This window comes from Acanthaster planci, linkage group LG04 (genome assembly GCF_054643075.1).
Source record: "Acanthaster planci isolate LZ-2023a linkage group LG04, COTS_SCS, whole genome shotgun sequence".
In the NCBI taxonomy this organism is placed as follows: domain Eukaryota; kingdom Metazoa; phylum Echinodermata; class Asteroidea; order Valvatida; family Acanthasteridae; genus Acanthaster; species Acanthaster planci.
The window spans coordinates 13,298,420-13,323,743 of NC_141780.1; the positions used below are offsets into that span (position 1 = coordinate 13,298,420).

The window sequence follows — 25,324 nt, forward strand, 5'->3', positions numbered from 1 at the left end:
CAACTTACTCGTATGCAATCCCGGTCTCCCTTGATGAACAACTGTCAAACAGGAGAGAGGCTGGTGGGGACTGTTTGCAACTAGGGCATGGCGATCACCCAAACTGCTCATTCCAAATTTCCAAACTTTTCATCAAATAGAAAGACTTTCGTATTCAGCGCAGCCCGTGACAAGCGAGTGACAAATGAATGCGCGCACGCGCAGTTTATTGCCACCAATGGGACGGTTGCTGCCAAGTGAAAACGGGTCGAAAGTGCCCCCCCCCCAAAAAAGGAGAAACTATTAAAAAAAAGGAACTCTAAAGGAACTTCTAGAGGTGAGCTGGAAGCTTAAGTGGATTTAGCTTTGAACGTTTCGATTAATGAATCTTTTTCAAAGTGTGAGTTAACAATTTGCAGTGATTATAATAAACCTTCTCGTTCCTTTCTGCGTAATATGTATCAGGGAAATATTTTCTTATAACATGGAAGACACATTGAAAATAATGAACGAAAGGGACAAGAGTATAAACAATTCCGTTTGAGCATTACCGGAGAGAGAGCAACTTGGGCGTAAATCCGAGTGCGGATTGGGAGCGGGGGATGTGGATAATCCTCCCCCCCCCCAAAAAAAACCTCAAAGTACTTAGAAAAAAGAGAGAAACGAGGGGAAAATCTGCCTTTTTCATTTCCCATTCTTCCACACGCGCGTGTAAAAAGAGTCCAAATGTAGCGTAAACCCCTCAGAAAATTAAGGTTACATGAAAAAATTCCAAAGTTTGTTGCCCCCTAAAGAAAGGTCCCGCCCCTCTCCACTCACACACTTAAATTTGGTTCTCTCGTAAAGAGATGGGTCAGTATGTTACTTCCTACGTTATAACCTGGAATGGCTGGCAAATCATTGTCAGTTTTCGCGCTGACCAAATTGATGATGAGGATCATGGCGTCCTCCTGCGGCAATAACAACACTCAGACGTATACATGCGTTACGCACGCTTTTCTTAACAAGGATTGTGTTTTCGCTTTTTCCGTGACCTTTCCATGACGGTCGGAACATATTAACGCCTTTGAATAGCAGAGCTTCAAGACAGAGTCGTTTCCAGCTTGATTCGTTTATCTGTTTGCCATTATTTGGTCTTTCATTTCTGAAATATGACTGTGATTAGCAGCAACTATCGCGAAGTTCCTTTTCAATCATTGGCACGACGCGTCTCGCCTGACGAAATACAACAGCCATACTTTTAATTTCCATTCATCCACACGCTGTGAAGCCTGAAACATGACGAATCAATCCTTGATATTATTACAAACATCTCTTCTGAGTCGTGGTGAGAAATATTTTCGAAGAAACCGCACTGTATTTTTTTTCAGGGAATGATTAGTTAAACCAGAGTCGAAATAATTTTGCAGATCACGGTGATGGGGAAATTATTCTGCACCCTCAGAACTTGGCTTTCCTACGCTTGATCTTTCTGAGAGCTGGCATGCATGTAAAAGTCTCATTTTAAGTACATATTTGACGTTTCACTTTATTCTCGCTCAGGGTTTTGTTGCTACGGTATTTAAAGATCACTGCTTCCAGCCGGTTGGAACGTGTGCATTGAGCACGTCTTTAGAAAATAAACATTTGCAGCAGAGTTGACTCAGAAAAAAAACCACGCCTGGTGTAACGGTCTCATTTTTCCGGCGTGCTCGGATTTCCGGAAGAACGCACCGGATAAATAAGCACATTGCCGCAACGTGCCCACTGTTTGTTTTTTTTTTCAGTGTGTGCTGTTTTATCCAGTCACACACGTATGTACGCTCGGCGTCTGGTTCCGCATTTGGTGCGGTCCAGGGGTAAATACGAGGGATCGAATATACAGAGGAGACTGTATGGAAAGGTTGTTTGATCCACATATTCTACGTACGCATCTCAGGCTCACCAGGAGGTATATTTTTCAGTATTTCCTGTAAACACAATACGTATATGCTGAATTACTTTGACAGAATGGCAACAGGCAAAGAGCATGAGCTTTTACAAATGGCGATGTCATTACTGGAATTTATTGAGCCAGATAGTCACAAGTCAGTCCATCTGCCCCTTGCCCGACTTTGGTCCATGCCTGGGACCTAATGCTCCTCTCTGCCGATTTCGTAATCGCAGAAGTATACGACCCACTGCACAGATACCGTTTGTTTTGTGATATTGTACTTGTACATGTATCCTTCAAACTTGACTGTATATAGACGCCATGACTGTAACGAACTGTCTGCGAAAACCACTTTGACGGAGGCGCCCGGATGTCCGCACGAACTCCTACATACCGTGATCATGTTATGTAGGAACTCAGCACACCGATAAAGTGAACCACAACGGGATTCACTGCGCATACGTTCGGGTCGCAGTTGGAATCACTCGGCAGTGTTCGCGTGCTACGCGGAAATCCGAGCACGCCGGAATATGAGACCGTTACACCGGTTTTAACATTTGATGTCAAAATGACCACCAGATATTACTGGAAACTCCAACTGGCGACGCATGATGAAAAGTGCATTGTGGTAATATCGGTGAAAACGCCAGGGGGGGGGGGTCCACCCGACCCTTTTATGGTTAGCAAGGCTGGTCAAAAGGTGAATAAGTGGCGCAGTATTTCTTATATAGTTTTTTGATGGTGGACTCCCCTCGCCAACCAGCGAAACCAGCATTTGAAATGTTTTCTTTCACTGAACAATGTCGATGCACCCCTCATTCCTTCCGTCCAATAACCACTCGATCATAAACATCGGTGTCGTAAGCTAGTTTTACAAATCAGACACGCCTCCCGGGTTTACAACGATGTGTTTGATGATTTTACACATCGTTACAGTGTAGCTTTATAACGAATGCAGTGGAATGTATCGTGAAGCCCACGCGGGCGAAATATTGCACGTTATTCGAGTGAAACCTCACGCTATTCACACCGAAAGTGAGTAGCTAGTATAGAGGCGAAATCGGGGCGAGTGTTCACCAATGATCTTTTACCACAGGAAACCTACATCTGCATTTCTCGAATTCTCTGTAAGTGGAGGCGTCCTTACGCGACTCTTTTCGACTTTTCCTTCAACGTTTTAGTTGACAGCTTTCTTCGTTGACAAGCTTCAAACTCTAAGCTTGGAGGATGGAGGTGAAATGTTAAGTTGGAATTAATCTCAAATTATTTTCTTCACTGGTTACTTTGAAATATTGATAGAGGCAAGAAAGTATAGAAATAATTGAGTGTTCCCATTCTTGTCCCAGTTTGGTTTAGAGGTACCGTAAATGTATTACTCTTTGGTAAAATATTCGAGCGGAAAAACCTGAGGAGAGGCCAACATCAAACTCTGCGTGATTAAAAATCCTGACGAAATACTTTGTTGCTTCCTAACTTTGTCAACCAAAAGCCGAAGACTTAAACATTTGCCTGACAATTTTTCTCTTACAGTGGCAGGATTTGAGCACAATACTTGCTATGAGCTGCCTGATCCTGAATCCATTGAGGGGAAATGATTAAGAAAAGTGTTGGAGAAAAAAGTGAGAGGTGCATATGCTGCTTTAGATTAATCGAAGATGCTCAAAAGCTTGAGTCATTTTTCTCATAACAGATAATCAAAATTTGATGTTATGTACCTTGTGAGGTGACATAAGAAGCGACTGAGGCAAGTGTAATCAGTATCAGTTTCATTTGTGTCACCTGGGAGCAGGAATTGATTTGGGGTGACGGATAGGCCTATATTGTTCTCTTCCGAAACTGCTCATTACTTGCTTGCCATAAATTAAATGGTGCGAAATACGACTCGGTGAGGAGTGAGAAAAAAATCCAAGCCCCATAGAGCGTTCTCTTCTGTATTTCTTGAGAAATTGTACCTAAACTTGTGCCATTGACAACGCAGGCTTGCGGTATTCACATGTATGTGAATGTTTGTATCTTTCTTGAAATATAGGCTTACTGTTCTACTCTGTAAATGTGAACTAATCCAAATTGACTTGCTACTTCGGTGCTTGCTGTGTTGACTGAGACGGAGCCTCAGAGTATCAGCTTGCCCTGCTGAAGTATTTCATGTAATAATAAAAAAAAAATCAATCTTCCACTTTTCGATTCTTCTACCTCCTACAGAGGCTAAATCGAAATTCATTAGGTACTATATAGTGTCATATTGTGTCAGCACCCCCCCCCCCCCCGCTTTTCATATCTTCATGGCCGGGCAAGCCACCCTCACACACATAATTCCCCACCCCATCCCCCAAGTTCTGGCACAAATTTACGCCACCGAGGGTGCCTGGCGACCAATGGCAGCGCCAGACCTCTGTTGCTGTAGATGCAAGTGTGGAGCAAGGCAGAATCGCGTGAGTGCAAATGACCCTTCAATTTTCCTGGATTTATGATGCGGAGTCGTAAACGAAAGGGTTGATTGCCCTGTCGTAACATGTGACAAAATTTTTGTGGGTGCAAACGTTGGTACAAGCGGCTTTTCGTTTGGTGTATTTGCACCCACATGACACGACGTGGCGCCGCTACTGCCAATGACACCAGAGCCCGGATCTCGGGGTCAGGCGTAACACCCAATATTCTAGAAATGATACAACACCAACACGTACGCCCATACTCTCTGTCTTTACCTTATCAAAACATTTTACAAAAACAATAAACGTCAAAAGCGGTATCCAGGCAACAGCTCTCCATTATCTGCTCAATGAAATTTGAGTCTAGAGGTACATTCATGCGAGCGAGTCTAATCCCGACGGTCTAATTGAAATCGCGCTGTGTTACTGAGTGTATTTGCTCGCATCCATCACCCTATCGTATTCCAAGGCCGCGGACGCCTTTCACGAAATTGTTATAGGGTACAGTCCACTAATTCAAGCCCTATTGAAAAAAGGTGTAAAACCAGCACTTTTCAGGGCCCAATGACATGCACGCCAACATCCCTGAGATTTCAGAAACACAAATGAAATCATTGTCTAGTCCCTAATCTTTCTATTTCTTTTCAATTTTTTGTGAGTTAACCAATTACATTTTGAATTATTCCCACAAAACAAAATCACCCCCCCCAAAAAGTGATTTTTCCGATGGCAGCCATTTTTCAAGTGGCACTGGCAACCCTGAACTTTCTCGGGCACCGTGACTTACGACCATTTTTAAACCTTAGTTTTTAGCCATTCTGCTCTCATATGAAAGCTCAAAGACCCAAGGGAGTTTATCCTGGCAGCCATTTAAACAATCTCACCACAATCTCCTTTTTCAAAATATACTGTGGGGGCATTTTTAATGCTAATGAGCTGGTAAGAAATTTTCACTTGAATTAGTGGTGTGCACCCTTTATGTGAGCACAAGGCATTGTGGGTAGACTGGTTTCCGTCCCGAAGACAATCTCCAGACGTCTTTTACAAAAGTCCTCCTGACCGGTAGCAGGTAATGAATCCGGCAGAATCCTGCTGGGTAGATGTAAACGAGGAAACGATGCACGCTCAATGCACAACTCAAGCAGGAACTGATAGCATAGTTTGATTTTTCTTCTTCGTTACAGAAAATAACTTCACCATAAACTTTTAACACAATAACCACTGATTTGAAATAAATTGCCGTAAAATGATTTATCGATGATAATTATTGGAAAATAAAATGCCACTCTGTGATCAACAGAGGCTTAGCAAGGATAGGTACCTTTTTTATTCGCCCCCGCACTAAATCCATTTCATGTTAAGGCATTGCTTTTGGCCTGACAAAAACTTAAATACTGAGCATCCAAATTGACAGGGCTAATCGCATACGTTAAACCGCAACTAGCTACCGGTCCCTTTATTGTGGGAAGCTAACTACCATGATCCATGGAGGCCCTATGCCGGGTAGAAATCATCAATCTATAAATCAATCTATAGCGAAACTTCTTCTCTAAAGGGTGCCGTCCTCTAATTCAAGTGAGAATTTCTGGGCATCTCGTTACTATTAAAAGCCCCCCCACACACACACACACAGAGTATCTTTTGAAACAGGAGATTGTTGGTCCCCCAAACAGTGGGATTGTGTCAATCTTTGCCGGAATCAACACCTTGGGTCTTTGGACTTTCATCTGACAGCAGAATGGCTAAAAATACGGCTGAAAAATGGTCCTAAGTGCCCGAGAAGGTTGAGGGTTGCTACTTGAAAAATGGCTGCAAGCTGACTCCGGAAAAATCACTTTGCAGGGGTGATTTTGTTTTGTGGGAATAATTTAAAATGCCATTGGTTAACGCATACAAATTGCAAATAATTTAGAAGATTACGGACCTGACAATAATTTGATTTGTCTTTCAGAAACCTCGGGGATGTTGTTATACATGTAGTTGGGCCCTTAACAATGCTGATGTTAAACTGATTTCGGTGGGGCTTTAAATACATGTATTGGACTGGACCCTAAAAGAAAGGTTTACACTGTAACTCACGAGCGGCACTTCACTACCAAGAAATGAAATAAAATAAAGCTTGTTGTTTTCTTTGCCTATGGTGGGAGGAAATGCATTTGTGTTATGTATCAAAAGGCCCTAAAGTTCTTTTTTTTTTTCTTTTTCTTCCTTTTTTTTTTTTTTGGATCCAGTGTTCCTATGACGAGAGGACAGGACGAAAGATCAAACTCGATCTCTGTATCTAGTGGGGAATATGTTGCAGAGACTGGAGACATATTATCTTTCACACATCATGAAATCAATTCAAACTTCTGTGTAATTTCTAAAGACTGAGCACAGACTATGAACCACTGTACAGTTCGGGTTCATGGTGTTAACGCTTACCGCTTTCAGGAGGGTCGCAGACAGGCAGTGAGCCCGGCTTTTATTCCTAGTCTTGGCAGTTGGCACTCACAATTTACAAACTACAAAGACACAAAAGGAAAAAAAACACGTAGGCCTAAACCACAAAAAAATCACACAATGCCCAAATTCGAATGGTGTTGATCAACACAGCCAACATTTATGGAGTAATTCTTCCTTTTGGAATCTTTTTTTTAATTACCAACAATGGTGTAACTTCATTCAGGTTAAAAACGCCAGTCCCGCATCTTTCCATCAGCTTTTTTTTTTTTTTTTTTTTTTTTTTTTTTTACTTGGAACACCCTGTATGCATTCCAATTTTAAAGAACCGGACTCCTGTAGGCTAAATGCTCATTCGACCACACGTTATACATTGCTGATGTAATGAACTGCCCAAAGGCAATGAGTTTACGCAGCCCTTCAAATATTTAAACTGGCGAGCCCAATTGAAAAGTGCAACTAGATATATTATATATAGGGCAAACGGCGCAAATATTGATTCGCACAAACCTACACTTCGACGATGGTCAAATCCTGTGCAGGAAATTATGTAAAATGGGTATGGGCACCAACATTGGATTTGCGATGCAGTCAAGTACACGCGGTCTGTTTCTCTTGGAGGTAACGTGACATGTCTTTATGACATCGTCAGCAGTGGCGTGTGTTGGGGGGTGGGAGTGTGGCAAGTTGCCTCTTGGAGACGATTTGCCAGTTTTCGCCTTTTTGGGGGATTGAAAGAGTCACCACTTAAAAAAGGTACTGGCTCCTTTCGGGGAATTTTATTTTTCGGATTAAAAAAATCGTTGGTAGAGAAAAGATATCCTGTTTTGCGTCTTCTGGACTCGGTACCTGGATGCGTCACTAATGCGCAGACACAGAAATGAAAGACCCCTCACAGCTGACCTGACCTTTGCGGTCCTGGTAGACCACTAAGACTCAGTGTAGAAATGCCAGTGCCTGTGGCGTATGTTGTAAAGAGACCTTTTTTAACGAAATGAACTTGAATACTTGCAGGTATTGGCCTCGAGTGCGGAAAAGAAAAGTGCGTGAGAAAATGAGTAAAATTAGCCGGCCTAACCAAGGGAGATCGGTCCCTTGATTCTGTTTTAGCTGCACGGTCATGCCTAGTTCAGTCTATGTCCTGGAAATGCCGTCAAGACCATCCATATTTTTGACACTTCCCCAACCCTATCCGTTTGTCCGCTGTAATTTTTGTGTTAAAACGGTGTATAAAAGCATATCCCCATGGGGATATTAATCTATTCCACGCAGAGAGTACTGTCATTCTTCTTGCTTTCGGGACGTATTTCCCCCCGGATGCACTGTGCTGAGTACGCTGGATTTTCATAGTCGAATCCGAACTTGGACCACTTACCACTCCCTTGATAGCTTGCTCATTTGTAGAGTTGAATTGAGGGGCAAGATGCGAAGTAATAAACAATCCTTCTGCACCAAGTGTTTGCCTCAAGATCAATTAAAAATATATTATAATCTATATGGGGTAAACTAGTACCTTAAGGCGCTTGGATGTCAGTAGAGAAGTGCACCCGACCTCAACAGTGACATGTTCAGACCTTCACGCATATAATGAACACAAAAAGGTGTGTGGAACTGTGCACAAGAGGGTTGGTGTGCAGTTGCGTGGTTCAATGGCTTTATGTTTTGACCAGTATCTTACCAATCTGAGATCTTGATCGCAACTAATTTGAAGACGTTGAATTTCTTCGGTGCTTCGTGGAATAAACAAACTATTTTGGTGCATAAATGAAAAAATAGGCCCCATATAGGTTGATAATTCTTGACATATTTGTTTCCTTACGTCCTGTGCAGTCAGCTTCATGCAGAAACAACTTTGAAATTGAGAAGTTTCATTTGTTAATGAGAAATGAACTAAGTTTTAAATAACCCTTGGGAAAACTGAACGTACAGTGTTTTGAATATTTATGTCTAAGGGCAAAACCCACAATTGCAAATTAACATCTCCCCGACTTAAGGGGTGATAAATCTTTGGAAATACTAAATTTATAAAACTTACAGATGAAAGTAGTCACTTCCTCCTAAAGACCACTTCTCAACATCATAAAACAACATAAACTTGTTCATAGTTGTGAAAATACTACTTAGAAAATGTGTTGTTCTTATATACTACAGTATCGCTTGGCGACTCAGTAATGGGAATTAACACCCTTGCAGGAGAAACAGCCGTATACCATCTGGTTAGCCGATTGTACCAACCCTTCGCTTGTTTCATAAAAAGAAAATGGTAACGTTTTCTAACGTCAGAAATCGGGTTTGATCTCATTACAGTAGGCCTTATTATTTGGAAGAGATGAGTTGCATTTTGCCCGACCTATGAACATTCAATGTCATTTGTTTTCATATTGCATTTTGCAGGTGGCGTTAGAGTTATACCGGTACCGTGAACACACCGCCTAATTAATTGCTCATCCTGCAAGTATTTGAGTTATCCCCACGCGATATACGGGCGGCGCCGGCGTTCCCGGGCCGGGCTCCGACATGCCAGTCACATATGTGTTTCTTTTTCAAACAAATTAATGTTGAACCGTCCGATCCACACGCACAGACGAAAGGAAACATGAGATGTAAGATGTTGGTACGACAATGTCTGTAAAATGTGCCAGGCATAATCTGCCTCATCCGCTGGTAATTTTCTTACAAATTTACGTAAACATGCAGGTATGTCAAAGCAAGCTTTGCCACAAGGCCCTCAGTTGTTTTACTCAAGCCATACGCTGTGTTAGAACACTACATGGGAAATCAGTGCAGAAATAAGTATTTCCGAGACATTTTATAACACTGTGTGATTGGCACAAAAGGTTTCCAGCATTGCACTAATGAAAACCTTGTGCAACTTGAATTCTATAACATTATTTCGCCTGGTAGAATCGAACATTTCATCTGTCACCTCATGAAATTATTCAATAATAACAATAATATTATTATTGCATAAATCATCTTCTGCTGACGTATTAACGTCTCTCATTTTGCGAAAAGTTTCGTATCTGAAGCACTACTCACTACGTAACACCGTGCAATGCTAGACTGGTTTCCGTCTCTGCATTATTGTCCTCTTTGAATGGGGGCGCAAACCGGTCAAATGAAATAAAGTTCTATTCAATGGTTACCGATAAGAACGAATAATATAAGACATGTGATTAACGATACACGATCACGGGAATTTATGCAGGCATTGCATAAAAAGAAATACCACGCAATAACAGCAAATGTCCCTCTGACCACTCCAAAGGGTCCTTTGGCCTCTATGGGCCGACCACACCACAAGACAAAAATAAAAGCGAATAGAGAGTTTTCAAATGATGCATTGGAGGTCAATATAATCAATTTACTGATGCTTGCGTTTTCATATACAATTCGTCGGCAGTCCTCGGGCTTCGCCAGCGCAAATTGATTCTCTGAGACAAATATGGAAGCTAAAAAAGGGAAAATAACGCCTTTAATCTGCTGCCGGCCTACGGCGTACAATGACAGTTTCAATTCAAGTCACTTTGAAATTCTCATTATAACATGATTAGGGTCGATTCATATCGTGTTTGCCTTTTATGGCACCGGGGCTTCTGCAGCGTTTTCCCGGCCGGCCAACGTGGGAGATCTGCACAATTAAGGAATGTTCGATGTTCTAAGTTGTCTCAAGACATCTTGAATGTTAGATGTCTTATTCGGCAACTTGATCTCTGTCACGTCCTTCCGCACCGCCACCAATCGAAATCTCACCCGTAGTTGTTTTGCCTGTGGCACCTTTAGCAACTGGAAGATTGAAGGCATCGAAAATCAAGTAGACACAACGATGGAATTAGTAATGTGCATGATATTCGTCGCAAGTGACCTGGAAAATTTCTATACAGGGTAAAGGCACGCCCGCATAATTGTTATTGATATATACTGTAAAACTGGGCATTTTGTGACCAACTTTTGCCATATTTTGATGTAAATATAACTTTCCAAGGTCTGGTCACGACCTTTCCAATTGTCGGGTAAATCTGTTGGAAAATGACAAACTAAAAATGACCAATATGCATCTGGGCAGTTTAGCGTTGCCAACAGTTTTTACAGTGATCTAAGATGTTTTCCAAGTTACTTGTGGCAGAAGTTGCTTCTAAATTTTAAAAACATTAAAAAAAAGAAAAATGAACAACAAAACCCTGTTTTTTTCTGAAAGTATCGGTCTTTGGTTATAAAGGAATTTGTCTTGTTCTGTCTTGAATTGAAGGCATGTTTATCGTGATTTTTTGTTTTTCTTTGCTATATCTTATAAGCGTATCATCGCAACCTGCAGTTCGTTGGCTTTTCTGGTGATTTCTTGGTGTGGGTTCTGAGATCTAAATGAAACAGTCCTGCGGCCAAATGGACTCGAAAATATGTAACATAAAGCCGCGTGGCGCTAGCAAGGCTGACGGTGTTCCTGTACCTTGATTGCACGTCAGTGGTTATTCTGACAAGATTATTCGTCAGGTCATCAAGATAGCATAGATAACCTATGTTTCTGCTTATCACAATAACCTTATAGGGTTAGACAAGACAAAAAGCTCCCATTTGCTCACATCTTGCGCTTGAGGGCAAGGTTAGTCTTGAACCCCCCCCATGTAAGCTGGACATTCTGGATACCAGATAGTGGTACACGTGATTTGCTTGGCGAGCGCCACCGTTGAGTGCGGAAACCAGTCTTTGGCCCATTGGAACTGTGTATTACGTCCACGTTACAGCCTTCCAGTTTTAGGGGGTGAGGTAACGTCCATTAGTCCATTAAAAAAATGAGACGCTGTTTTCTTCTCTCTGTTGAAAGAGTCCAATGAAGACACCTTTTTTTAAACCGCGTTTTGGCGAGAGAGCTGTTAGGCGATTCGTGCTTCAATTCCACGTTGTGGTCGGGCAACCTAAGGAGTTCTCAAGTGCTCTATTTATTATTAAGACTCCAAAAGTACTGACGTAACCATTGGCAGTGAATGGGATGCAATTTGTCAAGTGATATTTTGAGACATTTCCTTGCTTTTACAAGATTTTTAAACATGTTTACATGCTGAATATGTTTAGAGTGTTAATGGATGGTCGATATCAACTGGGCATTCATGTTCGGGAACTGGACACGAAGTGTTCAGCTTTCTAATATGTTTTTAAACTGCAAGGCTGTGTTTAATTGCGAAACACAAATTTTGGAGTAAACTGTGAGTTGCAGCACAGTCCCGTAGCAGAAGTTGGTATTCATTAATATAAAACAATATTGTATCTGACTGTTTCTCATTAGTACCGAGAGAACCTCAACAATAATCTTCCAAAGAATTATGTTTCTTAAAACTTAGACGCGTGAGTGACAAACACGAAGCAGGGTCTTTCATCCGATGGTTCTCATTTGAAACTGCAAACTCTAACATTGTGTGTTGTGCCGTGTGATTCTATCCGTTTGCACTGCAGGTTCTGTCCCAGTGTGATGGTGTATCTCGTGTCTACCGTGCCTGCCATCTGGATCCTTGAGCTGCAGCTTATGGAGGAGCGCATCGAGCAGTCGCGGGCAGCTGGCCAAGACATCTGTCTGGAGTCCGAGTCCATCTACGTCAACGGAACCCCTCTGACTGGCTTACCCGGAGTGAGTAAATCAACTGCACTTATAACGTTAAGGGTGGAGCCAGCCCACAACCGGCAGGTTTACTTATATCCACCTATATAACGCGACCTGGAGCTTGCAAAGGTTTACAAGAGGTTTGTTTATACTCTCGGCCCGCTGATTAATTGGGCAACTTCATGTCAACAAAATGGGGTCATGGTCAGTGCCAAACCAATACACTGTAAACATTAGTAATTACCGTAAATTAAAATTCTGGACCACAGGTTAGTCATAATTATTATCCATTATTTTAGCTTATGGTTTGATAAGGTCGGGAGCTCTTGGTTAAACTTTGGGGTCATAAGCAGTGGATCGCACAGACTCAACTCAGATACCGTCACCCAGTTACCGGCTACGCGAATATCGCACGTTTGACTATATTGCATCCTAATTAAAACTAACATACACGAGAAAAAACAAACTTGCTTCTGACACGATGCCCTGCACGTTAATTTAACATTTCATATCAAAGCAGTGCTCAGACATTTAGAACAGGAAGCCCCTTGTCCTCCCAGTCGGATTTTTTCCGAAGGCCCCTTACACCAGCTAGCACACCGATTCCCCACTCTGAGGACCATGTAATTACCGTGCCCAAACTTCCAGCCGAAGTTTTTGGTCGTTGCTTGGACGGCACCTGGCACAGACGCGTGGATCGTGGGCGTGGGGCCGCACTTCGACATTTTACTGAGGAAAGAATTAGACTCGCCAGCCAGGCTTTTACACTGATAGCCCAATTCATCACAAAGAGTCAAATTTAAGGTTGCACATCCTAACTGCAAAATCGACTGGACAAGAGAAAAGGGGAATGTACAGACTCACGAAATGTCGGTGGGCACATACAGAAACTCTGCCAAGCAAACTGTCAGCCCCAAGTTGAAGTGCACTCTCGACGGCAAAGAAGGAAGGGCTTATTTAGTGGGACGTTTTTCCGGTTCACACTCAAAGACTGGATATTGATTCAGAAATTGGTTGCGTGTGTGCTCAGAGTATCCCGCAAAAAGGTTCGAGAAACTTTGCATACATGAGGTGTGTTCCAAACGATCATCTTAGCTAATGTAGGAACAAAAAGTTCTCTCTCTGTTTCTACCCCGACCGCATACCGTTCTGGACTTAATATGCAACGGTATTGTCTTTATGTTCCATCTTCAGGTCGAGATTCCACTGTTCTTACCATCACACATGTGGTCCCTGGCCCTCCAGCAGACTCTCCTGTTCGTTCTTATTGTAGGCAGATGGCTTTTACCCAAAGGCTCCCTGACCCGGGACCAGCTCTCCCAACTTCTGCTGGTCTACATCGGCATTGCCGCAGACATCCTGGAGTTCTCCACTGAGGGCCTGAAGATGGAGGAGGTCCGCTGTGACTACGAGATGGTGTTCTGGATCCTGGCCATCTGGACCTGGAGCCTGCTGCAGTTCACCCTTGGGCTGACGGCCACCAAAGCCCGAAAGCCCCGCATGGCTGGCATCGACGACGACAAGCCCAAGGTGACCCTGATGTGTTGCGAGACCGAGGTCTGGGGCCTGATGACCACCATCATCATGCAGGATGGGCCCTTCCTGGCCATGCGGCTCTACATCCTGATCAAGCTCAACGCTATCAATCAGATGATGATCTTCTTCACCTGCAAGAACATGCTTGTCATGCTGCTGCAGGTCTACCGCCTCTTCGTCATTTACATTGAAAAGCCGGGGTACCATCCCCAGGTGTTGGTACAGACCATCGTTCGGTACACCTCTCGGAGAGACCGGGGGAGCATATCTCCCGTGCACCGCCAGCGGAAGCCTCGATCGCGGCACCTTGAGGTGCCAGACATCCACGAGTCACATGCAGGGCAAAGCCTACCACTGCTTCCAACCATCTCCGAAAAGACGCCAGCCTCACCACCATTGGATGTTGACGCAGGTTTTCAATCCTTTGATGTTCCCCAGTTACCACAAGTAACCAGCAAGAACAACGGAAGGTCCAGACCTGAGGAGTCCCGCGGCGTGCCTCGCCTCAATGACAAACCGACGAATCGCCTCTACGACCCAGCTGCCGACAGCAGCAGCACGGAACCACTTGTTCAGAAGTACCCACCGTCGCCCGCTCGAATAGTGACTTTTGACGACATGTGATGACACTGCAGGGTATAACACGTTGTCAAAAGAACATTATATTTCACGACTACAAAGTGCATTGTCCTTGTACAGTCTTCAGAGAAGCAGGTCAAGTGTGTGTGTTTATTTCTACAGTGATTATTCACTTCTCAGTGGTTATGGAGACTTTATAACTAGGTATTCGTGGAGTAAAATAGTCTATTAATTAATGCTTGTGTAAACTACCACTCATTCCAGACTTCACACACGGAAATGAATACTGCTGACAATAACCTTTTTAATTAATAATGTTACCTGCGTGATAGAATATTGTGAAAAAGTTTTTGCTCGTAGCCTGATTGCTTTCTTTGGGTGTCTCTGTTATTGTTTTCTTTGACTGTACTGCATCTGCTGTTTTCAAGGAAATAAATTGTAGAGAGAGCAAGTAGATTTCGATGTGATAATAAAAAACCGACCTTTTGAGGACACGTAATACCGATTTTCAGTGGATGTGAAAATCGGTTTTTTATATGTTCAGTTTAATGAAGTGAGGAGAATTTACAGTTTCTTAGATCTTTGTACGAAAAAATCAAGAAATATTGCATTGGAAATTGTTGATCGTAATTTCAGATTTCAAAACCCGTTCCAGTGAAATCCACATTTTGTAAGAACGTGTGACCTGAGTTCAAGGCTAGATCAAATGTTCTTTACAGGTCCGTAACTTTTCGTGGGAGGTGTGAATCCTCAATAAACGGACCAAGCGTAAATCTTTTGCTTTTTTATTTTGAAACACGACGGATACATGAGGTCGCACCATGTCTTGGGGGGTGCAAGTGAACTCCCAAAGAGGGATTGACCTTGTGATGTTCTACTATAGCTCAACATCTTTTCTTGCCTCAAGAGCAGACCTTTCAGTCGCGTGGAGAGGGGTGAGGACGCACTCCCTGCACCCCCCCCCGTTATGTCCCTGCTCTAGGTTGAAGGGTTGATCAGGAGCAAATTTTTAGGGGGGAGGGTTTGAGAATTTCCTTATTTAACTTTGTATTGCCTTCCCGAAGGCTATAAGGGTATATTTGGGGTTTTATACAGGCTTTGGGAAGGAAAGGGAGTGAAACATTTTTTTCTGGAATCGCCTACTAGTATTTTTTAGAAACGAAAAACTGCCCCCTAGATGGGCCACTTAGACCCGCCTACGTGTAACCTCGTGTGCTTGTAACGCGTTCATATAGTGTAAAAGACAACTAATTCGAGATTCGTAATATGGATGAGCACAGTGATGCGAAACGGAAGGTTGACCATGACTTCATCAAAAACGCATACTTTGTGTATCAGTCCCACAAGCGCATTTTTGGTTGGCAATAGAAAGACAAAACTTGAAATGAAACGCTATGACGTGCACATTATTAATATCCATCGTGGTCCACTTGGAGCGGAATATGTAATCTCTTATTAAACCACGTGAGCGGTGGGCCCCAAATACAGTAAACGAGCCCAAGTTTGATTTAGTGCACATTCCTCATTTTGATACATTTCAAAGGTACCGAATCTACTTTGGGCTGAATTCTTGCTAAAGATAACAACGAGCACACGTTCCATAATTTCTGTTTTAATGTTCTGCAAAATGTAACTATTCATGTATGTGATCAACAGTATTGCTATACGGTAAATATCCACTAAACCTACGCATTGCCAGGATTTCGTGTCACCATTTAGTTTTATTTATCAGTTGATACTGGGACTTTGCAACAATTTGATTTTGTACATACACCAGGAGAGGTTGGAGGCTATTCCTAATAATTTTATAACCATTCCAATCACCCAAGTACAATAACGCTTGAACAGGAAATTGTAGCTGCGCAAGGCGTGCCGGTAATACATCAGAATGGACACCTGGATTACGTATTACAGCTTCAGAAGCATTACTTATGGTCTTTTATTAGTACAAAGGATAAGGAAAGGAGAGATCGGTTGAAATAAATTGCGTGGAGTATTGGGTTAGGGGAACAAATGAATGTACCTTAGAGTTTTAGATAGACTTTTGAAAAATTATATCAAATTTTGACCGAATTTGCAGCTTGAAATGTGTTTCATTTGAGGGAATGAAGTGCACTTGAACGCATCACCGATGTTGAACCTAACTAATTAGCATGGCATATATAACACATATGATTTATAACTTCGATGTTTCGAATGTAAGAAATCATGCCAATGTGGGCAGTCGCATCGGGTGCTCCCAAGTCCAGTTGTCTTTCTTACACGGAATAATACAGAATGGGAGCCACGTGTTCGACCAGGCAGTCGTTTTTCACAGTCAAAATGATACTTGAGATCTCGTTGGTTTATGAGTAAATTATTTATAAGTAATAATAAATATTTGTGATGTACAATAAATTAGAAGTATGTGTATTTTTGTGAAATAGCTTGCCACTGAAATAGGTTCAGGAGATGAAAATTCTGTGGCATAATATGAAAGAGCTTAGTGGAACGTATGCAATATTTTGTGCTGTACATAACCACTCTATAACTATACTGCTCGGGGACTGAGCCATTTAATCACCCCCACCCTTTTTGTGGTGAAAAGGAAAACAACAGAAAGGCTAGGGCATGGGTCATATGTACGCTCAAGGTGACCCATCAATGTCTTGTGTACTCAGGCGACTGTTTTCTCACTAAGATATTTGTCCATTTTTTTCCTTTTGTAAAAGAATCCTCAACTCTCCCTGAAAGGTTATAGTACTGTTTCTTAAGTGTGCTACTTTCAATTCCTTACAAAAGAAATTAAAAACAAAAGTAAAACAACAAAAGAGTCGAAAGGGGCAACTTTCTTCCCCGTACCATCCGATGTGAAGCTCAGAAATATACGTAGAGTCCTTATGCCTCATGAACAGCGCACTCTATAGTGTAATGTGGTACCATAACGCTTTTCAACTTTGGACGGCAGGGCATTTTAGGACCATCCCAACCTTCCCTCTGCACGGGTTTCAAGTTACAACACTGCATACGTGGAAGTGTTGTTATGCTATTACATTTAAATGATTGTTATATTATGACATTTAAATGGATGTACTGATTGTGTTCATCACGGAATGAACTTTATTGAAGATGTCAGTTTTAATTGATGACATTCTTTAAAGTAAAGATATGACAAATTTCCTAGCTTGAAATTAAACTTCATAAGTCACTCAAGGTTCACCAGGGAAAAGGCAAAACCGCAGGCTCAAGATTTGGTATCTGTTCTATCTGGGCATTCATTTCAAAGCCAACTAAGGCATTATGAGTTAAGTCTACTTCATTTTTGGCAATGCTAAAAAAGTGGAGAAATAAGAGAATTCGAATCTAAAGGAAAGGAGCGGCAGATGGTCTGAAGGTAATGAAAGCGAGAAATGCAATAAATGCAAGATTCACATTTATGCATTCAAGCAGACCCATTTGATACATGCATGCAAGATTGGAAGTCGAGTGGTAGAGGATTCAAAAATGAAAGTCAGATATGAATTAATTGTATGTATCAATTTTGTAATTCGGGCTGGGGATTGTTCTTTAACAGGTGTTTATTACTGTCACGCTTTGATGACTTCATTTGACTTCTTTCAAACTTTAGTGAAAAACGTGTTCTTTGTTCTAATAAATTGATTTAGAGGATAAAATACAAATTCACCATTAGAAGTTATTTGTTCTTGTCTTAAGTCTCATTTACCAACGACGTCCGTCCATGTACTACACACGAACAAAATGCCAACTGTTTACCCCCTACCCCCCCCGTTATGTTTGCATGCCGAAGTCTGGTTCAACACGCCGCGCGTCGTACGTAAATGCGCACAAAACGAAGTTAATTGAGCACGGACAAATAGCAACAATGCTGCTCCACCCTAATAGAGCCAGGCTTTATCGGACCCTCTAACACCTGCAAAGGCCAGTTTACGCCCCCAAAGAACTTGGTCGTCCCACATGAGTACGTCTGTGAAGTTTCAGTTTAACCGTGCATTGATTTTTGTTGTTACGGTCATTTGAAGTTGGCTTTGTACACTTGTCGGTCCGCGTGCGTTTAGCACGTCAATGGGAACAGTACTGTAAATGTTTTGACTGACCTGTCTCGGAAAACTCGGGAGTCATGTTGGCCTAGTCCTCATGCACCTTCCACCTCTGCGGTCCGAATTCAATTCCCGGCTTGGTCCACATGTGGATTACGTTTTCAGTCCCTACCCGATTCCGTGTCCTTTACCCAGAATATTCCTCTTGGGTTTTCCTCCCAACCCTAAAACTGTAAATGCTTCTCACTGTCTCCTCTCCTCAGGTTTCTTCGGGTTTGCGAGCTACAGCGCCTAGGGCGCTTTTGAGGAATCCTTGTTGTCAGAATTACGTAAATGACATTAATAATAAACTTGGTGTCAGAAGGGATTACAAGCTCCTGAAGGCTAGGTACTTTAAACATCTGTTGGCACAATAACAGAGAAATGTTGCAGGCTGTCAACCTGGCTTTTTCGTGGGGGATGTAAATACTTTATTCTGTCTACAAACATAGAAGCATCTGAAATGTTGTCAATGTACATCTGTCTGGGGTGTGTGCCATTCTGTTTTGGGTCGTGCATTTGATTTTAATTAAATCATGCGAGTCTTGATGTCCAGGGCGGAACGAAAGCCAGAGTGAAGTTGATTCCATCCAAGAAGCTCATTCCCTTGGACATATTTATAATTCAATTTTTGGTAAAGACATCTGCGTCCCAAAACAGTACACAGGGCACCGTTGAGAGAAGGCCTGAAGAAACATTAAGAAAGTTTTAGTTTTGTAAGGACAAAAACCGCGGACCGGATGTTCTAAGGAGGCCCACTCACGTGGAGATAGAAAACTCAGTCCACGTGTCGGCCTGGGGGTGTGATTCGAACCCGTCACTTCACCGAGGTGGAAGACATCGAGGAAGCTACCGCTGCATTGAACTAACTTGAGAGATGAACACATTGTGGGCAAGCCAAATATGAAAAAAGCCTTCTATCAAAAGTTTAATGGCATTATAGGCCCCTGCGCAAGATTTTATTTTCCTGAGCCGTCACACTCAAATATTCCTGAAGTCAGTCAACCTTACCAGAATGATGGGCTGAGTGCCAGTTGAGTTGTTATTGGTAGATGTAGCCACTTATGCATTAATTTGAAAAATGAATATTTATGAAGGGTAGCACACAAAACATTCTGAGTTCTTTGGAATAAGGCATGGCAGTGCACTTTTTCCATCGGGTTTAAAAAGAAAAGATAGGGGTTGGTGTGATCGGTTCATTGCTGGATTCCGAAGAGAGGGCAGCGGCCAGCCTCGATGACTTGTAGTCGTGAGTCGAGTTAGTCTTGAGATGAGTGACTTCTAATTGTGGAAGTAGAATAAACTACATGTACTCTTCTTAGAAACGGAAAGCCAGGAAACGCCCAGTGCCTGTAAGTTAGTTATGTATAAATATGATATATTGGATATTTATTTTATACATTTAGGCCTATTCCTTGCAAAACCAGATATTGAGCCAGTGAAAATGAGATTTACCGAGATATTTCATACAATCCAAATTGACCTAAGTAATTTGAGTTGAGGTTGTTGCAGCACTGAAACAATTATCTTGGGAGTTGACACACTTCATAACACTTCAAGTTTATTAATGAACATTTTGCGTTAAATGTAACTTGGCCAAAAAAAAACAGAAACATGGGAATATGGTGGTAATTTTCAGGGTTTTACGTTAAGAAGAAGAGGGAGTCGGTTGACCGGTGGTGACAGAAGGGTTGGACCATGGCGGCGGGACGCAGAAACTTGCCGAGTCAGCCACAGGCCACAGAAGCCGACTACAACGCAAGAAACAGAAGCAACATGGCGGCGGGACATTGACGCGCTCATCACCTCATTTATATTGTAATCAAAAAATGTTAATGTAAGAGATTAGCCTTATTTTGTGTTCTTTCATAAATGAATGTAAATATTGTACAGGCAAAACAAATTTCCAGCAACAGGTGTGTATATATTCGTGTCTAAGCTACCAAAGGTCTGTCCCTAAGGGTAGGACAACTCTAGGGGTGTGACACTACCCTAGTTACCAGTCTAAGTCAAAGAGAAATACCCCTTCGTCGGGCGCACAGAGGAAGGTTGACCGTTGTAGGGAAGGGACCCATGCTCCAATCCTAAGGCCTGCCATCTGATTTCTGTGCATTTCTGGAACTTCTGGGCAGCACTGGAAACCCTATTATCATGTTTTGTTGACCACGATAAGGGTTTTGGAATGAATAGACCCACATGCAAAATTTATTTACGAACAATATTTACAATACCTACTTACCGGAGCACTTGAAGAACCTCACCAACAAGTAGGCTTACGTCGGACTTCGACATAAACCATAACTTTAAGGTAGTTTTGCATGTCAAATTGAAAGCTTTGCATGCGTGTATGCGAGTAGCTTTTAGGGTCAACCCTGACCTTACTGGCTATAGGCGCTATATCTAACAGGCAAAAGTGTGGGACGAGCCTAAGTTGAACCTTAGTCAACTCGAGGAAGCTTCCCTGATTCACCGGTTCAGTGCAAAAGTCAGGAGCAGTTCAAATGAATGCTGAATTATCACCAGGACGAGATTTTTCCCAGGTCATTTGTATACACATTTGGAGCAATTTGGAGATGATTTAATAATAATTATAAGATATTAATATCACCCAGCTCGCTTGTCTTGTCTTGTGATAAACCTCTCCAATATTTGAAATGTATCGGGGGATTGGAGGACATGCAACAATGCCTTTCATACACAACCCCCAAGGAACAAGTATACCAGCAAAACATTTCACTGTTTCCACTTTGTTAATATACTTGAAATCATGCCGTCTGCAGTATGGGATGGAAGATTTGTAAGTTTTTCAAAAATTAAATATTACACTTAAAGAGCTAGAAACGACATGCTAGAATCAGCATTTGAAGCTCATTCATCTCACACTGACGAATCTCATTAATTTTGCCAGTACTGACTGGTGCCTCTTTAAAAAAAAACGCCGAAGGGAAACCCTCGTTTGATAAGAATTTATTTTATATAATCACCTCAAAACCAATGCATACCTTTAGGTGACTGCAACATTTTAAAAATGCACCCAAAAGAATTACTGATGTCAAACAATTCTGAAAAAAATAATCTTTCTGTCAATTTTATGTCGCTCCACAGACAGTTGTAAATGTATCATAAATTATAATCTCTAGCCACATCTTTCCTTTATATTTTCTTTCTTATTTGCTCTGTCCTTGATCGTTTTTCCTTTTGCTTTTCTTTTCTTTCTTAATGAGTAGTTTACTTCATCCCTTGTTGTTATTTATTGTAATTATTTATTCAATGAATACGAAATGGTTATTGAAGTACGAAGTATAGGCTGAACTCACGAATAATCATGATGCAATAAATAAAGGACTTGGCCACTTCTGGGAAAGCAGGCAACACTAATCCTACTCCTTAGTCATAAACTAAAGTTGCTCCAACCATGTGTTAAGGCATAGGAAGGGTGAACAAAAACTCTCTCGTCCAAGATACATGTTCAACCACATGGCAATAAAAATATACAAAAGTTTATGCCAAAAATCATGACTAAAATACACAGGAATAACATGGAAAAGCTCACTCTATTCTTATATCTTTGAAAGAAAGATTTTCCAGCTCCTAAATTCCTTCCACTTTCAGCACCTCAAAACCTCACTATAAATTTACAAAAACCCATGTTCTCCAAAGTGTGCACCTTCTGCTGTTTTTACCTGACCATGTTATTTGTAGAGATAGTCTTATCTGCAGCACGTTTGTGAGTGCAAGGTTGTTTTTGACTAGGGATAATGTACATTGACATACAAAGATTATTTCACGTGGACTCCGTAAAAGTAGCATGTAGCAAATATTGATCCAAGCCATTATCGTTTACTTCAGTTTCACAAGGGCACTCTACTAGCCTAAATTTCTTTTGAGGGGCTGAACATTTTCCCGACTTGAAAATTAATTCTATGTTGGCTTTTTCTTGTTTGGGTTATTTTTTTCTTTTAATTTGCTTACACTGTAAAAACAAGTGTTAATGTTTTGAATCCTTTTAAATGCCTTCCTGGTAACACTTTATGAACGTGTTGTCGTGTTAATAGTCCAAAGCAAAACACACTGTGGTGTTTATCGTGTAAACAAATATGTGATGATGTGTTGATAAATATAGACACAATGACACCTTTGGGTGTTAATAACAAGACACAAAAACACGTTTTTCGGGTGGTAACGCTTTAACTTTCTGAACACTAAAATGCGTTTATTTCCAAAAAAGGTGTTTAATTTTACGCGGATACATGTTTACAATTAACGCAAGACGCGGAATGGATGTTGGTTTTTACAGTGTAATTAGAATACCCCATTCACGAAGACCTATTTCAATAAACCCCGAGATGCTATTGGGGGTTTTACTCAGGTCTCTGGAAATACTCTGTCAGTAGTGTGAACTGGATTTCTCGTGCAAAATTAGCGAATTCGAGGGAGGGATTAGGGCTGTGTCCGTCTTTGGTCTCCCATCCCCACTGTTCAGATCCAAAGAGAGAAGGCAATTTTGGCAGTTTCTATTCTCTTTCTTCCCACCTCTAAGAAAAGACAACAAAGGGTTACCAAAAGAAAGCCAAAGAGGACCATGCCCCAAGGGAGCCAAAACATTTTTTTCAGGGGGGGGGTATGGACAGGCTGTTTCTTTGTTTATTTCATTTTCCTCTCTCCCCAAAGTGTGCGGAATTACCACAATGTAGCGTCACCCCACTGAAAATCCATAATGTGTTTTGGCTCCGAAAAAGAAGCTCCCCCAGAAAATTTGGTTCTTAACTTGCCCTTGGTAAGCACAAGGTCGACTAGTCTCGTTCTCCCGCGATTAAACTTGCTTGTATGCTACGGGGTTTATGAGTTATAATGAGAGCGGGAGCCTTGTTTTACAGGCGTTTTTAGGTCAACAGCAATCACCGAGATTTACTTTTAACAGGGGTGGATAAATTGTGTCCGGTTCACTACTGTATTCCTAATTTTGAATAATGTAGACAGGAACTAGACAGCTGGCCCTGCCTCTTCGTGAATAACTTGTGTTTGGGGCATTTATACACATACTGCATCTTTTTTTTTCAGATGCATCATGAAATTGAAAAGACATTTTTAAATAGACGAGTTTTTCACCAGGCTTGATCAGTAAAAAACCATAAACTTAGGAAGAGCAACTGAATCGTTCCTACACACGTGTGCCTGCACCATGGCAGAAGCATGTGATTAACCGATTCATTGTATTTGAGCAGTGTAGAAAAACATTTCAAATGCCTTTCCGCTCGGTATATCAGGATCTTCTTTTTTTTCGTTAGAAGAATTTGATATTTGTTTTGATAACATTCTAAACTTTGAACCATATTTCTGGTCGCTTATCTAGGAATCAACATGTTTCGCAAGTTGGCATGAACTTTAATTAGGGTTTAGAACATTCATCCTTTACCTTTGTACAGTGTGTTACTACGGAGCTCCAGAAGTGTCATCTGACTTGTGTAGATACTCATTTTATCTAAGGATGAAGACATAGTACAGAAGAGATAACCACATCCTCAGATGCTTATTAACACGAGCGTAAATCTCATGGGTGGGGTATATAACCCCCCCACACACACACTTTTTTGAGGTGGGGGAATGGGCTGTCGAATCCTCCTACCCTAATTTTTGTGGTGAGCAAAAATTTAAAGTTGGTCGTGAAGATTTTTTCATATTTTGCAACAACTAAAATGCATTCAATATCACTCACAAAAGGAAAAACAATTTTAAAAAGTCATCAGTGTGCCGTTTTGAATACATATTACCTATGTACACATGAACATCGACCTCTATAGAGTCATATTGTGTCAACGTCCCCCCCCTTTCAAATTTTCATGTCATCCCCCACCTTTCCCCATCCCATATCCCCCAATTTCCAACACAAATTTACCCACTGCTTACCAAGGGATGACGATATTTGCTAGGTAGGAGGATAACATCCTGATAATTTATTACGCCATGACGACATCATAAGAGTGGGGTTAAGGCATCTTGAGACCGCATCTCAGAATGATGACATTTTCAAAGTACGGTGAGACATAAAAAAGAAACTTACTGTAGCGGAAGGGTTTCAGCAACAAATAGGTTTCAGTATTAAGCACGTACACATTTGACTATTGAACTCGTTGGTATAATGGTATTTATATCACGAGAGGGCGCTCCGTTGTTCTAAATTGAGTACCTGGTATCCGTATGTATGTACTAAAAATAGACCTTGTATCTGGGAAGACGGTGTGTGACCTCGGGTCAAGGAGAACAATAGAATTGGGGTCTTCCGTTGGAGCGTACGTAAAAAGTTGTCGTTTTGGGGAGTTGGGTTGTTGTTACATGTTGCTGACACTGGAAAACGACATGGCGCCCTGAGTGTCACGAGGGAAGACTCACCACTATATGTTTGCCAGGGGATAATTCTTGAATCAGGGGGGATACTCATCACTTTCACATCATTTATTACCTGTACCTGCTGTGACTGACTGGAAGTCTACTCAAATTTTGGGAGAGCTGGAATAAATGCCAGAATCATCAAAATCAGACAGCCGTGTCTCAGGGCATCTGTTCGTCTGTCAAGAGACAATTGATACCCCGGCTCTACGCGGAGCCCCCTCAACATACTACATTACCAAAAAAACTGGCTATGTGGCCCTTACTCAGGCAAATTACTGTTGTGTATGGCTACAGAAGGAGGATTGTTTTTAAATCCGCACGTCCAGCCAATTGTGTTTTCAAGATGGCTTCACAGCACGCATTGATAACTTATTTCAAGATGCCATTA

The 25,324-nt window shown here is 41.7% G+C and overlaps 1 protein-coding gene across 5 annotated transcripts in view; it reads left to right on the forward strand.

The window, feature by feature from the left end:
• The window catches only part of LOC110985674 (transmembrane protein 26-like), a 34,243-nt gene extending 16,114 nt beyond the window's left edge, over positions 1-18,129 (forward strand). For 4 of the 5 annotated variants that reach the window (XM_087136203.1, XM_087136202.1, XM_087136204.1 and 1 more), the window contains 2 exons: positions 12,211-12,382; positions 13,550-18,129. In XM_087136203.1, coding sequence (XP_086992329.1) covers positions 12,211-12,382; positions 13,550-14,515 — 1,138 coding nt within the window. In that variant the 3' untranslated portion in view covers positions 14,516-18,129. Of the gene's footprint in view, positions 1-1,782; positions 1,910-12,210; positions 12,383-13,549 lie in introns of those variants that run through there. The other variant, XM_022246859.2, reaches the window with a different exon arrangement.
• Positions 18,130-25,324: the final 7,195 nt, after the last annotated feature.